The 16,082-nt window shown below is 39.5% G+C and overlaps 1 protein-coding gene across 11 annotated transcripts in view; it reads right to left on the bottom strand.

Moving 5' to 3' along the window:
* Nucleotides 1-3,055: 3,055 nt before the first annotated feature.
* Nucleotides 3,056-16,082, bottom strand: part of atp2b2 (ATPase plasma membrane Ca2+ transporting 2) — a 158,423-nt gene continuing 145,396 nt past the window's right edge. For 5 of the 11 annotated variants that reach the window (XM_051912448.1, XM_051912447.1, XM_051912450.1 and 2 more), the window contains 2 exons: nucleotides 14,721-14,906; nucleotides 3,056-6,270 (listed from right to left, as the gene is read on the bottom strand). In XM_051912448.1, coding sequence (XP_051768408.1) covers nucleotides 5,962-6,270; nucleotides 14,721-14,906 — 495 coding nt within the window. In that variant the 3' untranslated portion in view covers nucleotides 3,056-5,961. Of the gene's footprint in view, nucleotides 6,271-9,679; nucleotides 9,732-12,342; nucleotides 12,515-14,720; nucleotides 14,907-16,082 lie in introns of all 11 variants that reach the window. The other 6 variants (XM_051912451.1, XM_051912454.1, XM_051912458.1 and 3 more) reach the window with 4 other exon arrangements.

Below are 16,082 nucleotides of genomic sequence, written 5' to 3'. Positions count from 1 at the left end.
ACAATCATAAATTAATAGTTGTGTTACATGTCAATTACACATTATAAACATAGTGTGGACATTTTAAACAGGGAGAAATTTAATTTAAGAAATAGTGAAAGCATAAAAGAAGTTGTGTTTTTAGTCAGCAGGATGAAATTAAGTGTTCACTGAAGAGATGAGTTTTCAGCTGTTTCTTGAATACTGTCAGGGGTTTGACTGTACGGATAGGGTTAGAAGATCATTCCACCAGTGAGGAACGGTGAACGAGAATGATTTTGTGTGATGGTATCACTCACTGACCGCAGGGTTCTGGAGGAGATGAAGAGTCGTACGAGAGAGTGGAAGTAGGAGGGTACGGTGCTGTTCTGTAGGTTTCTGGCTGATCTGGTTGGTTACTCCCAAATCGTCACATATTGACACATGGTCAGGACCCCTCTGCGTCACTTTTTAATGCACAGAGTTCCCCTTTAGCTTCATTTTTCGAAGTGCAGTTACTCCATTGCTTTCAGTGAGAAACCTAAGGCATAAGGGATTTTATCATCATGATGAAATTTTATCTACAGAGATAGCAGAATATTTAAAACCATCCGACGGGGGGCTGACCTTTTCTTTTATTTCTACCTGCCAACCCTGCTGAAAAATCCAGCATAAACCAACATGGATTCCATGCTGGTTTAGTGCTGTTCTAGCTGGTGGACCAGCATATTCATGCTGTTCTCAAGCAAAACGGAGCTGGTGAAGCTGGTTCACCAGCATACTCTTGCGGGGTTGAGTGTGAATATACTGTCTGTATGCAAGCAGTGTTTTATGGACAAGCATTGTTTCTGCTTGCATATTTCTATATTTAACACATTAATGATGTAAAGGAAAAACAATATAAGGTTAAAACAAATGATTTATTAAATTATATGATTATAACTTTTATCTGTTGCTCCCTCTGCTGAAAGTAGAACTGAAAATTTTAAATGTTTTAGTTATGATTACATTATTAATCAATGTCTCTGGTGAATTGGTAGTGTTTCAAAGCATCAATGGTCTCCTCTTTCAAAAGATCTGTACGCAAATCAGTTAAAAAGAGCTTGCGTACATTGCATGACAAAAATCTATGGAGACATCAAAACCAAGACAAATGCCTAAAAAAAGCATAATCATAAGGAGTTTGTTCAATAACAGGGGTTATGAGAAGAGCTCTTTCAATGGGACAGTTAATAACAACTTGATAATGAAAGTTCAAAACTGAAAGTTGCAATGGCCAAGTGCACAACTAAAGGGAACACTGATCACCATAATGGTGACTTCAAACAGACTTTAACATGTACCATATGAAAGAAATGAAGCCAAACTAATTAATAATGCATTAAATAATACATTTTTTACATTTAATAATATGTTCATATATTTAACCCTTTGGTGCTCCTGTGTCGGTCAAAAATGACTTAATTTGTTATTTTAATTTTTTAATTACAATGAAATGAATGTAGTATATTTTAGTGCAATTATGTTTTGTTTTTATGTAACATTTTGTATTTTTATGGGACTAAATTATATTTATGCAGTAGTTATAATTCATTTATTCACTTTCTGAGCACAAGGAGGACACGAGGAGCACAAGACTTTTCAAGACTATTTTTTTTTTTGTTGTTGTTCGTTCACATAAGTGCCAAAACTTTTACCAACTTTTCTATCTGTCCAAATTTGCATTTAAGGCCATTTCGGAGTCACGCTCAAGGTTTCCCAAATGATTGCTAAATATTATTTTTTATATCCATCTGTTCAACTATGATTTCATAATATGTCTTATTAAGGAATTTGTTCTTTATGTTATGAATTTATTGTTGTTAGTAGCAGTACCCAAAATACCTTAGCTTTGGTTCTCAAACTGACTAGAATTGCAACTGTTTCCAGCAGAAGCTCCATGAAACCACAGCGGCTTCACATATCTAGTCCCGACGCAATTATTTATTAATTGTCTGTTCCTGGTTATTCGATCTAATCACAATTATTTGAGATAACAGCAATAACTGTGCATTTTAATCACATTTTGCCAAAGAATATATTTTTTGTGGGTTTAATCAGACTGCATTTATTATATTATATTATTCATTTTCACAGCATTTGGGCATATTTTTTATATTACATTATATTACGCTTTTGCAGGGTTCAGACTACACAATATGTTTGTCTGTTATGATAGTCAATGTGTCAGTTTTGACTCCTAAATTCAAGTCGTGTCGTGGACAAAAAACATGACTATTTGTTGCTTCCTGACCAATCATCGCTTTCTTCTTTAACGACGTTCATGATGTCATTGAAAAGGCGGAACTAGCGAATGACTTCCAGAAACAAAAAAGCGTAAACAAACAATGGCTACCGAAGCGACGTGTTAGCTTAATGCTAATTTCGGTACTCACCGGGCTACTAAAGTGCCTCCGTTATCGTTCGCCAGCATTTATCTTTTTCACTCTGTGGCGGTAGACCTTACTCATAAAGTAAACATCACAGTGTTGTTGCCAAAGCTCCATGAACCTTTCCTTCATTGTACCTAGCAGCACCAATACCATCATCTCGCTTTCGTTTCGCCATGTTTGAAAGTATACAGAAGAGCTTCTGTGCTCCTGTTGGTCAGTGTCACAGATCCACCATTGTGGAGGGTTCTGGATAAAAATTAAACACGCTAGCATTTCTGTCATGACATTGTGAAGCGTCGCAGACATGGCATCGGTTGTCGTCCACTATGACACACTATATAAAACGACCGATTCTTACGTCCTGACGGCCATCACAACTACACTCTACGTCGGGTTGATATTGTGTAGTCTGAACCCGGCACTGTAAGTGATAAAATCATTAGTCAGCACAAAATTCATGATCGTGAAAGGCCTGCATATGGCTGCACGGCGTTTGGAGACCACATGATATTATCAAGAAATGTTGCAATGAATTAAAGCAGACAGACAGACTAAAGCACATCATATAGCTTTAAGTTTTATGTAGTGCTCATCTGAGCCAAACCCAGTACATCTACTCGTGCCACAGATGAAACATCACACACACTGCTCACGGGACACACTGGTTCATGCTCCTCGGGGAATTTATTAAGTGCTTGTTTTTCATTTTTTCTTCCATTTCATTTGTATCACTTGCGCTCCTGTCTGGAATCGTGGTATGGACAGGGAAGCAACAAGAGTCAGTTCATGTTCTCAGGCTAGAAAATCATTTACATCACAATTTTTTTGTTTGTTTGTTTTACTGACTTTGAGACCACAAACATTCCAGCAACACACTCTAAGGGTAGATGAGAAACAATCAGAAAGCTTGACTTTTTGCATAGTATTAAATGAACAAAGACATTGAGTTTTTTTATTTACAATTATTGTATAGATTATAAAATTCATAAAAACAAGATGGATGAACACTTTTCATTTACCCATAAATTGCTAGTGCGCCAAAAGTACCTGTGGCGTCGTATGCTCTTTGTTCCACAAAACGCATGCTGCTAAGTACAGTACATAGAAGCTGATGTATTGCAAGAAATATTATTATTCGTGATTATTATTAGAATGCTGTCATCCTTCCGATTTATTGGTTAAACATTTTAAACTGCATCCGTTATTTGGCCCGTCAACACAGGGCGCAGAACAAAACGAAACTGAATTGAACGGAAGTGGCCAGTCATACCGTAAAAGATCTCGTCTGGAGTCATTGCAGTCCACACACATTTCAGACAAACTCCCCTGCGTCGCCTTTCAACGTGTCAGAGGCGATTCTTTTGGTCGGTGTACAACAGTTGTGAGAATGATTGTGAATGAGGGTTTGAAACGTGTTAAAGGGATACAGTGGTTCACCCAAAAACGAAGAGTTCTCATTTACTGACTCGAGAACTGCATCTGTTTTCGAATTAAATTGAACATATCTTGCATGTTTATCATTATTTGAACATGCTAAGGAGACCTATGGGTGATGTGTGAAGATTTTCAGACTTCAATCTTCTTGTTTGACCTCAGAAGACTAGGAGTATAGTGAAGAAGTCGTGCAGACCAAACGGAGTAAATGAGGACAGAATTGTCATTTTTAGGCGAGCTGTCCCTTTAACATGATACAGGGTAAAAGATTTCTGGGGAAAAAACAAAAGTTTTTGTATATTTCTCTCATTGAGTATGCCTGAGCTAACAGTTAAAGCTTGTGCACCTTATCTTGATGAGGAAAATTTTCAAAAAACAAGTAAAATTTTGAGAATGATGGCGAAACATGAGTTGCATATTAGTGTATGACATCATGCCTTTCCAAATGCTAATAATTGCAAAGAATATTAATGAATACATGGGTGACTTTATAAGTGTGCCTTCTGACAGACTCCCATTTGTCCTTTTACTTCTAAAGTACAATAAATAGTTAACGACTAGTGAATACTGTTGAGATGCTAGAGTATATTTACTGACTGCAGGAAGACAAGCTTGATTTGAACACAGAAGCACATCTAAATTTACACCACAGAAATTCATTCATATCCGGATAGTGCAGAAAAGGATCATAAATGCGTGTGCGTGTGTGTGTGTGTGTGTGTGTGTGTCATTTTTTTGTTGTTATTGGTTTGGGTTTTCCTTTTTTTTTCTTCAGAAAAGAGTCAAAAGCAACATTCCTTCTTGGTTTTGTTTCGTTACATTACATAATTCAGTTTTTCAAAGTGTCGTCAGCTCAGGAGCTGGGTTCATTTCCTTCAACCAAAAGAAATCTACAAATTAAATGTCAAAAAGAAGAATCAACACAATAGATCACAATATTTGAACACAATTTTGATTTCCATACAGAGATGCCAAATATAACTTAGTTTACATGTTTCCAACATAAAACCCATCGCAGCTTTCGATGGTCACACGGAACTGAAACTATTTTATGTTAAATAGTATGTACTTCTAAAGAAGATATTTAAACCCAACCTGATATATATATTATGCTCACATTTGAGGCCGACCACAAGTTCATTGCAAGCGTTGACTTCGACGAAACCTTCAAATCCAGCAAAACCGATCGGATTTTCTCGGGGGCTGCTCAGAGCCGTCGACCCCGACACTCGTTTAATACTACGACGCCACATTAATGATATATCCCACTATATTTTGGTTTCTTTTGTTATCTTCTAAAAATATCTACATTATTTGACAAAATAGCAGGCAAGTCCAGCGCACAATTGGTAATAAAACATCTAGAGTCCGATATTACAGGAGTACTGAACAACGTGAGCTGTTCCATCTACGTCTGCTGCGTGGTTTTGAACCCTACAAAGAAACCAGGACGTATCTACAGGTTTTGTAAACAAATTACATTCTCTTTAGGACATAAATAAGTTAAAGTAGTTATTGAAGCAGAACAAGGCAACATGCCAACAAATAAAGATAAACTCTGTAAATATATATTTATAATATGTCTATAAATATATATGTACGCTTAATAAATTCTAATTTCCATGGGTTTCTCTTTTCCGACAGGTGCAAATCTACTGTGCAAGTTGAGCCCTGCGACCTGGATACACCTTAATCAATAACCAAATAAATCTATACAATTAGATACATGCCACACACAATACTCACAGATCAGTGAATCAGAGAAGCTGTCTTAAAATAGCAGTCCACCGCACGTCCCACCAAATCAAATCAAACCGTTTAAATAAAAATAAAGGTTTCCAAATAAAAACCTGGGTAATGTACATTCATGCAGGAGCAACGATAATAGCAGAATTTGATTTAAATTACTCGTAATAGTCTTTCGTTTCCTCAGGAAATGGGAGCGCCGTGCTTGCGCTCGTGGTTTCTTGTATAGTTTCTCGAGTCACTCCGCGATCATCCGAGTCAGTCGTCGTTCGTGCGTTCGATAAAAGAAAGTGGCGCGACCACACGTTCAGTCAACAGTTCGCATGCGCTCCGGAGTGCTTTTAAATGTAGAGTTTAAGATGATTATGGAGTGATCTCCCACGGGATGTGGCTAAAGCGATGTCTCCAGACTATGAAGCGGGCTCCCGGGACTGGAGGAAGCAGCAGATTTACTCGTGTCGGTTGTCAGGTTTATACCGCTATCGATGGCGTTGTTGTTCTTGTTTGGAGACGTGGGCTGACTGGAGTTCTTCCTGGCCGCCTCGTCGTCAATGTCGGTGTCGTCTATAAGAGGAATGTGAGGTGTGGAGTCCTCTATTCTAAACTCAGGATGAGTCATGAAATTGTGGATGGAGGTTCTGGATTCGGGTTTTTCCAAGCCTTCGTAGAGCGAGCTACGAAATGCGTTCACAACACGTATCTGTGTGAGGAAAGAGATCAGTGTCAAAGGGTTGTAGCGTGAGTTGGAAGACCCCCCAGTGACAACAGGAGGAGGGACACCCGTGGAGCCACCACAAATTCAAAAAACATTTGGAAAACATCTGTAATTCACTTATTCTACCGTGCACTGAGACGTTTTAAGGAAAAGAACGCAACTCAAACTCATGATAAAGGAAACATAGGCAATGCTCTTATGTCCCGTTCAGTACACAATACAGTATAGAGTGTAAGGTCCAAAGTGTTGTATACCTAGAGACAAGCATTGTTAATTCAACAAAAATAAAAAATAAAAATTAAAAACAAAGGAAAAACAAAATGTCATGCAAGTTGAAAACATCTCGTGGGAAGTTGGTAAGAGGAATAGATTAGATAGTTCCAGGATGAGTTTTAAGGTAAACACAAAGTCAAAGCCAAAAAAACAAAAAAGAGAGGAGAGAAGTCTACAAAGACTCAATCGAGAATGACAGGGACAGGAGATCCTATGCTTCAAGAGCATAGAGTCACAACACGATGATGGAAGCAAACCAAAAGCTTGACAAGCCAACTCAACGACTACACACAACATGCAACTCGGGACAACACCATGTGGAGATGAACACAGGCACACAGACTGTGGAATAAGAAAAGACGAGAACAAACAAAAGTCTGTTCTTTTAACAACTCCATGCGTCTCTGTGTAAACACTCAAGTATAGGCCGAAAAGTTTTGTTGAGGTTCACAGAACTAAAAAAATAAGAGAATCCCTTAATAAGTTATTACTGTGGAATTAAAACTTTGTAGAAGTACTTTAATATAGTTGGGAGTAGCTAATATTTCACTTCAAAGGTTTACAATTACGAATAAGCGTTCAGAAAAACACAGTACAATAATCTAGGCATAATTCTCACAGTAAACTAATTATGAATAAAGTCTATGGTCCTGTTCCACAACCTAGTGAGCAGCAAGATGTTCAAAGATAACTCATTCTGGCCAAATTCTAAGGCAGCATTGCATGTGTCCCTCACAGTTGAGATTTATTATTATTATTTTTGTATGATAGTCTATTCTGCAAAACATCAATAAAAAGTTCAGTCTAATTAAAATAGATCATGTCTATCTGGACTACTTTTTAGAGTATAAATTGTTAGCTTAGCAACATGCTAACATCAGACTAGCATTGTGATCTATTCTTCGATTCAAGTGAGGAATCAGTGTTCATTGTTGAGTGTGTCATATCAATCACTTATGAGGTTCTATCAGGCTTAGGATGCTGCCTTGAGGCAGGGATGTCCAGTCCTGCTCCTGGAGGGCCACCGTCCTGCAGAGCTGAGCTCTAATCCCAATTAAAACACATCTCTTCAAGGTCTTCAGGAACACTAGAAACTTCCAGTCAAGTGTGTTGGGGCAAGTTGGACCTAAACTTTCCAGGGCATTGGCCCTCTGGGAGCAGGTTGGGACATCCCCGGGTTTAGGGGTGTTTATAAGAGGGACTTTCACACTGGAGGAATGTTTTAATAGTTCCTATAACTATTGGCAGAAGTACCCACTTTTTGGCGTGTTCGCACTGCAGGAACTGGGAACGATTTTAGTTATAGGAACGCCTTTTGGGGGAGACTAAATTAGCTCCTACTTCAGAGTAGGGTCTAACACCGCACAAAAGGAACAACCAGCAAACTGTTTACTAACTACTAGAAAACAGCGGTAGATGGACTGAAGACAAAGTCCAGGCACTTCTCAACCTTTACGCTAAGGAGGAAATCCAACTTTGAAGGGACCAAGCGAAACATGATTATGTATTTCTGCTCAGCTAGCGACATTAGGCATCAATCACATGACAAATGCTGTAATACATTTTCGAATACCATTGACTTTCTTTGTTTAACAGTTCTGTCTTTCTAATAACTACACACCACACCGGCTTCGAGTTCTTACGGAGGAGCTCCGGGAGCATAAAAGGAGAAGTGACTACAATGAATGACAATAGAGGACCAGGCCTGAACTATTTATGTTGTTGTTTTATTATGTTTATATACGGCAGTCATCCGAGGGGATAATTTACTTCTCAGGGAAACACCCTGGTGGCTAGTTCCTATAACTGAGTTCCTATGACTACCCGGTGCAAAAGCCCCTAAGGACAGTAAAAAAAAATATATATATAGGTCTCTAATTCTCTCTACTGTTGGTTAGTACGCTCCTACTCAAACTATATCCCTGCATCTTTGAACTGATAGCAGTCACTGTGCTCTTGATACCTCCCATCACCTCCCAATTGAAAATGGCTTTTATTCACTGTCCCTTTAGAAGGAAGCTGCCCAAGCAAACAAATGGAGAGGGGCTCGCTAGGGTTTGGAACAGAGCCTCTATGATACTACCAACTACTGACATGCTAAGCATACCAGCCAACATTTCATGGTGGGGCCAATGTAGGCACAATAGGGGTTTAAGGCAGGGGTGTCCAAACTCAGTCCTGGAGGGGCACTGTCCTGCAGAGTTTAGCTCCAACCCCAATTAAACACACCTGAACCAGCTAATCAAGGACTAACTAGGCATATTAGAAACTTAATGCAGGTGTTTTGGAGCTGGTTGGAGCTAAACTCTGCAGGACAGCGGGCCTCCAGGACCGAGTTTGGACACCCCTGGCTTAAGGTATAGGCCCTACATGGGTTTGTCCATGGGTTCCATGTCGGCCCTATCTGAATTAGCCCCAGTAGGGGCCATACATGAGTTTGTCCATGGGTTCCATGCTGGCCCTATCTGAATTAGTTCATACTGGGTCCCATGGACAAACCCATTTAGGACCCATACCTGAAGCCCATATCATGCCAACATTGGCCCCATCATGAAATGATTGCTGGAATAAAATGACCAAAATCCTACATCAAACTACCAACAAACTCGATTCTAACCTTCTTTTCCACCTAGCTAAGAGCAAACTTACAAAGCCAACACAAACTGGTCTGAATGACAGATGAAAACAAATGTCAGAAGGAATCACATAGATGAAGACTGGCCTAACGTTTAGTGAGATTCTGCAACTGTCAGCATCACACAGCAGACTACATGACCAACAGAGTAAAGCCATGAGACATAATGGGTCGCTGTGGGCCTCGGATCTACATCACACAGACGACAAATAAGACAAGACTATGGGGAGAAAGCGCCACTCTCTTCACACGTCTCCGTATCTGTGTGGAGAGAAAAAGTAAAAAGGGACAAAAAAAAAAACAGCCTCCCGTGATCAATAGAGTAACTTCAACAATGCAACCTAGAGCATTTTGGAGAACATGTCAGGCTACAGCTGAGTGGGGAATGGTACAGTTGGCTATACTTGAATGTTTACCCAGCCTGGTGAGTTTGTTGGTGGAATATTAGTTCACAACAATTTTGCGACGGACAATGGAGGGACTCACAACCTGAAATTCACTTCGTAGGCTGCACCCTTAGTCCAGGGCTCTTAGCACTCTGGGGAAAACAAACACATGGTACATTGAAACATATGTTCTTCTGAGAAGTGGGTTAAAGGTGATCTGATAAACTGTGACATGAAGAGTAAGAGGAAATAAGAAGCAAAGCAGATTTTCAGGGATGCCCTTTGACAATTACGCTAATCGTCTATGTCTAATAAGAAACTGTTAGTGCTAATTCTAAGCCTAATTCTTTCTGGACCTTAATGTTATCTGTTTGAAATGCCTGATCAGAAATGTCATCTTGCTGTAGCTGTGAGAGCCAGACTTGTGCACCGACATATGGTGCAACTATGCCTTGAGTGACCAGATTTCAACATCCTCTCCTTGTCCTGTAACCCTCTCACTTCCCACATTGCCTCCTGTCTCTCCCTATACTGTCCTATGGGATAAAGGTGAAAAGCCCAAAAATAACTCAAAAAACTTTGTGTTTAGTTTAGAGGCCTAATCATCCTGGAGAAAGCTATAGGTCTGCAACTTGAAATCTACACGTGTAGTATTTGAAATCTAATGTCTTTGTTTATGCAATCACAGAACATTTTGAGCCAATCATCTGAACCGTAAATGCCACATAACCGATCTAGAGTCTAGAGCAGAGGTGTCAAATTCTGCTCCTGGAGGGTCACTGTCCTGCAGAGTTTAGCTTCAACCCCAATTAAACACACCTGAACCAGCTAATCAAGCTCTTGTTAGGCATACTAGAAACTTCCAGACAGGTGTGTTGCAGCAAGTTGGAGGTAAACTCTGCAGGACAGTGGTCCTCCAGAAGCAGGTTTGGACACCTCCGGTAAACAGTCACACTTTTAAGATCATCCAAAAAATAATGTATAAGCTAGTAAAACATTGAGTATCAAGTATCATTTATACTATACTAATTTTAATGAATAAAAGGAAACAGCACACTAAAGGTTTTCATACTGCAAGCAATAGAGTTCATAATTTTTTGTACAAGGCCAAGTAATGCTGCATTCATGCCAAATCATGTCTTTATCAAGCTTGTACATTGAAAATTTTGGAAACTGGGAATTTTATGCTGTCTTATTACAACTCATAACATGGTTTGTGCTTTCTTTGTTTTTTATTTAATTTATTTTGTGAGAGCATACAGAGATGAACTATAATGTACCAATGAAGGATTTTGTTGTCAATAACAAAGCCGTACATGGATCCATTTTGGTGTTGCTATAGAAACAAATAATTTCTGAGTCAGTGAATGTGAACAGCTCTGAGTAGCTGTTTTCTCACAATTATGGTAACTCTGACACAACATTAATGCAGCATAATATTTGCAACAGATTGTAGAACAAAGCTTGTTTCTAGAATCTCTGCTGCAGAGTTGCTTCCCTGTGATGTCTTTTTCCATAACATTTACTGTTTAATGAAGTCTAAAACAGGGGTGACCAAATTCCTGAGAGATCTACCTTCCCACAAAGTCCAGCTCCAACCCTGATCAAACACACCTGAACCAGCTAATTAAGATCTTCAGGAGCACTTGACAATTACAGATAGGTGTGAACTCTGCAGGTAAGTAGGGGTATGTTTACACGACAACGTTGTACTAAAAATGGGAAAGTTGTACAGATGGCAATGTTATCAAAAAGATTCGGATCCACAAAAATTACTAAAAACTCTGTATTATGCATGCCAGGCCAGTAGTTAGTGATGTCACTTTGCAAAGAAAGACTACGTGTCTATAGACTGATCAGCATTTTCACAGATCTGCATTTTTGTAGATTACATGGAGGCAATAATAGTATATTTTTCAAAAACTTGCACTTTGAAAACTGTTTTCAAAAGTTCAGTTTTCAGGCCACCAAAACGCTGTTGTCGTGTAAATGAACAACCAAAACGCATGAAAAGATTTCTGTTTTTAGTTGAAAACATTGTCTTGTAAAAGGCCTCTAAATCTCTCAGGCTGCATTTAAGTCCTATTTTTTGTGCCCTTCCCTCTTTAACTTCCCTCCGTCTTGTTCACTCGGATGTACATCGTTGCTTACACTGCACGAGCGCTCGCTACTGGCGGAACCCTTGCAATGTGTTTAAATGGAACACCCTAAGCCTTTGACCACTTGGAATCCGATATGGAGCTGATTTATTATTTACATTTTTTTAAGCACAATCTGTGATGTCACAGTCGTGTTGCATTGTGGTCTATGGATCTGTCTGAAGTGAGCATATTGAGTAGACTCACTCCCTCTGTCAAAATCGAGGGTCTGTCCAAATAAACTTCCCTCATCCACTTGACGAAGTTGAATGCACTTCAAAATGAGGAGGAGAAGTGCTTAGGGAAGTTCACGAGTGTATGTCTAAAGGTGGAGTTAAACGCAGCCCGAGAACAGGATTGGGCACCACTGGTTTAAAAGGTATCACTTTGCTTTTTGGTTTTTACTGACCTACATTAAGACATGTATGTAGGGGCCAAGTCTCGTATTTTGCGGCATCTTACCCACTGTTGCAACTGTTTCAAATATCTTGGCTTTTTTTTTTTTTTTTTGATTCATAGACCTGTTTTTCTCGTTTTGATTGACAGTTCTGTGCTCGTTGTTGTGATTGCAGTTCTGGGGTCAAAGGGCATCCCTGACAAACACCCAAAGAAGAGTGTCACTCACGCCCAGAGGGAGCAGCAGCAGTGCTGGTAGGAGAGGAAAGAGCATTGCACAAGGACACGTGACTAGGACTAGAAACATTGGTTACATCCTGATTTTGACTGGTGGTGGAGGACTGGCGTCTCAGAGCCCCCTGAAAGGAAGTCCCACTCTTGAACGTGTTCACTACCTCGATCTGCAGGAAGGGGGAGAGAAATACATGGAGCACAGCGCGTCAAAGACGTGACCAATGCTTCATCACATGGACATGGTTTAGAAGACTATGACAGACCCTCATCACACAGTAAACACTTCATCTTAAATTAGCACTGAGGCTTTGATGGCTTTAGAAAAGTCCTCCTCCTTGCTGCTGCAGCTTTGACAGCAGTCGTGATGAACGCCCAGACACCTTCACGAGTCTTACCGCAGGACTGCATCATTACGCCTAGGAGATCACTGTTATCATATCACATACAAACAGGCAATACAATTCACTGTAAATGATCTGCATGCCACTACTAAACTCCAGCATGCAAGTTGTCACATGCGGTGCATTATACAACAGCTAGTTCTGGTCTTCTAATCCAATCGGACAAATGGTGTTCCGGTAGTGCTGATATTTAGAATAAGGACGTTTTTCTGTTTACTGGTTCGCTGATTGTCTGTGTTCATAGTGTTCGGAGGAGTTGTGATTTTTTTTGTTTGTTTGTTTGCCTATGAGGAGCAGGTTAAGCTGGTTAAGCTCAGGTTAGTATAACTTAATAATCCTGACCAAATATTTCTCAGTTTAGGAAATTTGTCCACCCTGTTACATGACATTTTTACAGTGCAATATGTAAAAGGGTGGATGTTTTAAGCGAATAAAGCCCATTACTGGCTAAGTATAGAAGATTATCATTTAGGAAGAATTTTAATAGATAATAAATATGTTTAATGACCAGTATAAATTGACGCAACAGGGTGGACATGTTATGTTTTGTCAATACAATGTAAAGTATTTGCTCTGGCTCATTTAAAATATTTTGTTCCGTTATTTTGCTTGTTGTCGTCTGTTGACATTGTACAAGTAGAATGTGGTGGTTGGTCGGTGTTGTATTTGTCCCGCCCCTCCTCAACTCTGATTGGACGGCTGGCTAAAAAGCCAACACCGAGCGATCAGCGTTTGAGCGTGAAAAAGATGCTTAGCTCCTCGTTATGCTCCTGGTGTTTAAAAAATGCGGCGCTCCCATTGAAAACAATTGGAAAAGCACGCTAGCCGCTGGAAAAAAACACTTTGTTGGACACACAGACTTAATTGATGTCAAGTCTAGCAGGTCATGTGATTTATGCCATTCGCTTAAGATTTTAAAGGGAAAGTAGCGGGGTTAATATGTATAAAATGGTTTTATTCATTAAAAAATATATCACAATAATGTCTAAGTAAGTAAATGTATGTACTAATACTCAAAATTGCTAATTTAGAAACATACATGTAACCTGTAAAGTGCTTTTTTTTTTTTTTTTTGCTTAGGTACTAATCATTATGAATTTGTGTTAGTTGGCGTATGCACGGAAAACCATGTGGCACTAAAGTAACATTTAATGTAAAATATGCAGTACTGTTTCATAAGGACACAAAATCCACCAAACTGTAGGAATGACCCAGGAATGATCCGCTCCACTCGTGTACGCTTGATGACATGATGCTTTTGTCTCAAGCTTGTGGTTTATTGAACTGTTGTATAAAAGCAACATGACACTCTTAATGGTGCTGCTGGTTTGAATATCAGTCTTGTGATGTTATTCAGAACGACAGCCCACTTGTGAGTGTGATATTGCTCAATGAAACCATTTTAGACTTTCAAACTTTATAGAAGCACTGAGTACATTCTTGTGAGAAAATCAATATTATCAGGGGCGTGGGAATGACTTGAGTGGGAGGAGGGGGCAAAATAAACATATTGGCTTTGCTCATGAATATTCATTAAATGAAAAAGTATTTCTAACTGGCAGATGTTAGGTAAGATAAAATATTTTTAGATTGAGATTTTCACTGCTATTTAGATCTAATACTGTGGGACACTATTCAATAAATGACTATTCGGTTGGAAAATGAGAGTGTTTTTCATGAAAGGTGTTCCGACAGCACATGATTAATGCAACAGTACAAAAGTCTTGCGATCAGCGCTGATGTTTGTGCCAGTAATGCCGTTTGGCAGAGCTGAGCTGCGGTTCAACCTCCGCACTGTTCTAAATCCGGCTGTAAAACACACTGCCAGCCGTGCAGATGGTCCAATCTCAAGTACATAATTACAAACACAATTGATGTACAAGCATAAGTATGGCTACTTCCTACAGATGCCATTTCAGTGCACAATTCATGCTGAATATTTCAGGCAGTCGTAACTTTTCACGTTTCTAACCTGAGTCTGGATTCTGTTGAGGCCTCTGAACCAGAGGATCTGCCCTCGCCGCAACTCTCTCTCCGCGTGATCGATCTCCTCCTGGTCCTCGTTCATCTCCTCCTCGGCCGTCATTTCATCCTTTTGCGTCAGCCGACCAGCCCCTCTGAGGAACCTCAGCTTGCTGTTTGGGATTGTTGATATAACCTGACCCAGAATGAGGAGGTGCATGACAGATTTTAGAACATGGTAGCACAAAAAAAAAGATTTCAGAGCTTCAAAGCTCCAGGTGAGGAACAAGTTTATGGGAACACCTGGGTAACCGTACAGCTGTGGAGGCAGATACTATTAATAAAAAACATGAAAAACATGTTTGAAGAGGCCATATTGTGCCCTTTGTTTTTGTGCTCTACTAGAACAGGTTTCCTGCTTGAATGTTGATTATTTTCCTCATATTCTCCATTGTTGCAGCTCCTCTCTTCCCAGTCTGTCAGTAACGCTCTGTTTAGTTCCTGTCTCTATGAAGCCCCTCCTTCTGAAAAGCACAATGTGCTCTGATTGGTCGGCTGGAGCAGTGTGTTGTGATTAGTGTTTGGGAAATGTCCCGCCCCTTACCTTAACCGCCAGTTTCAACACACTACTAACTAAAAAGGGCAGAATAACTTTGTGCTTTAGAACTTTTCAGAGCTTTTTCATGCTCAAACAGCAACATTAACTAAAGAAAGATGAACATGGAAAAGCATAATAGATCCTCTTTAAAAACACTTTCAACATGGGAGAATATAAACAGTCTTATTAATTGTAAAACTATTTCTCACTGCTCTATAATGTACAGTTTACAATTTTGGAGGCTCTGAAAAATGTGAAATATTTTTCTTGTCTGCTGTTTCAGGTCACTAAGGTTCGAGACTTGTGGTGCCATCAGACAACCAGTGTTGACATGACAACAGAGTGGGCAGTCACATGATTGGGTGATTATGTCAATAAACCTGGCAGGAAAACTAAGTGCTTGAGAGCAAAGATGGCATCTTACTAGAACGGGTACTTCCAGGGTTGCCTGCCATAGTCGAGCAACTGCTAATGAGATACAGTAGCTGTCTCTGGGTTATATAACTACTTGATGTTGTTTTCCATGTTACTTTTTTCATCCATGAAAAATATGCAAATCTTTGAAACCCTGGTGTGCTGTGTGCCAATGGACCCTTTTCACATTTGCAGGATTTTTAGAAGCACAAGTCGTCATTTTTTGACTGGAAACTACAATAAATATCATTTTGCATTCCCATTTGCTCCAATAGCAAAAGAAAAATGTTAGCATTTCTATTAATTTACAAAAGAGGAATATTGATTGATTGTGTTGGTCAGAAGAGACAAAGATGTCAA

The sequence above is a fragment of the Ctenopharyngodon idella genome, chromosome 11, assembly GCF_019924925.1.
Source record: "Ctenopharyngodon idella isolate HZGC_01 chromosome 11, HZGC01, whole genome shotgun sequence".
Lineage (NCBI taxonomy): Eukaryota > Metazoa > Chordata > Actinopteri > Cypriniformes > Xenocyprididae > Ctenopharyngodon > Ctenopharyngodon idella.
Note: the sequence above shows the minus strand (reverse complement) of the source record. Positions and strands in the feature narration are given on the sequence as shown.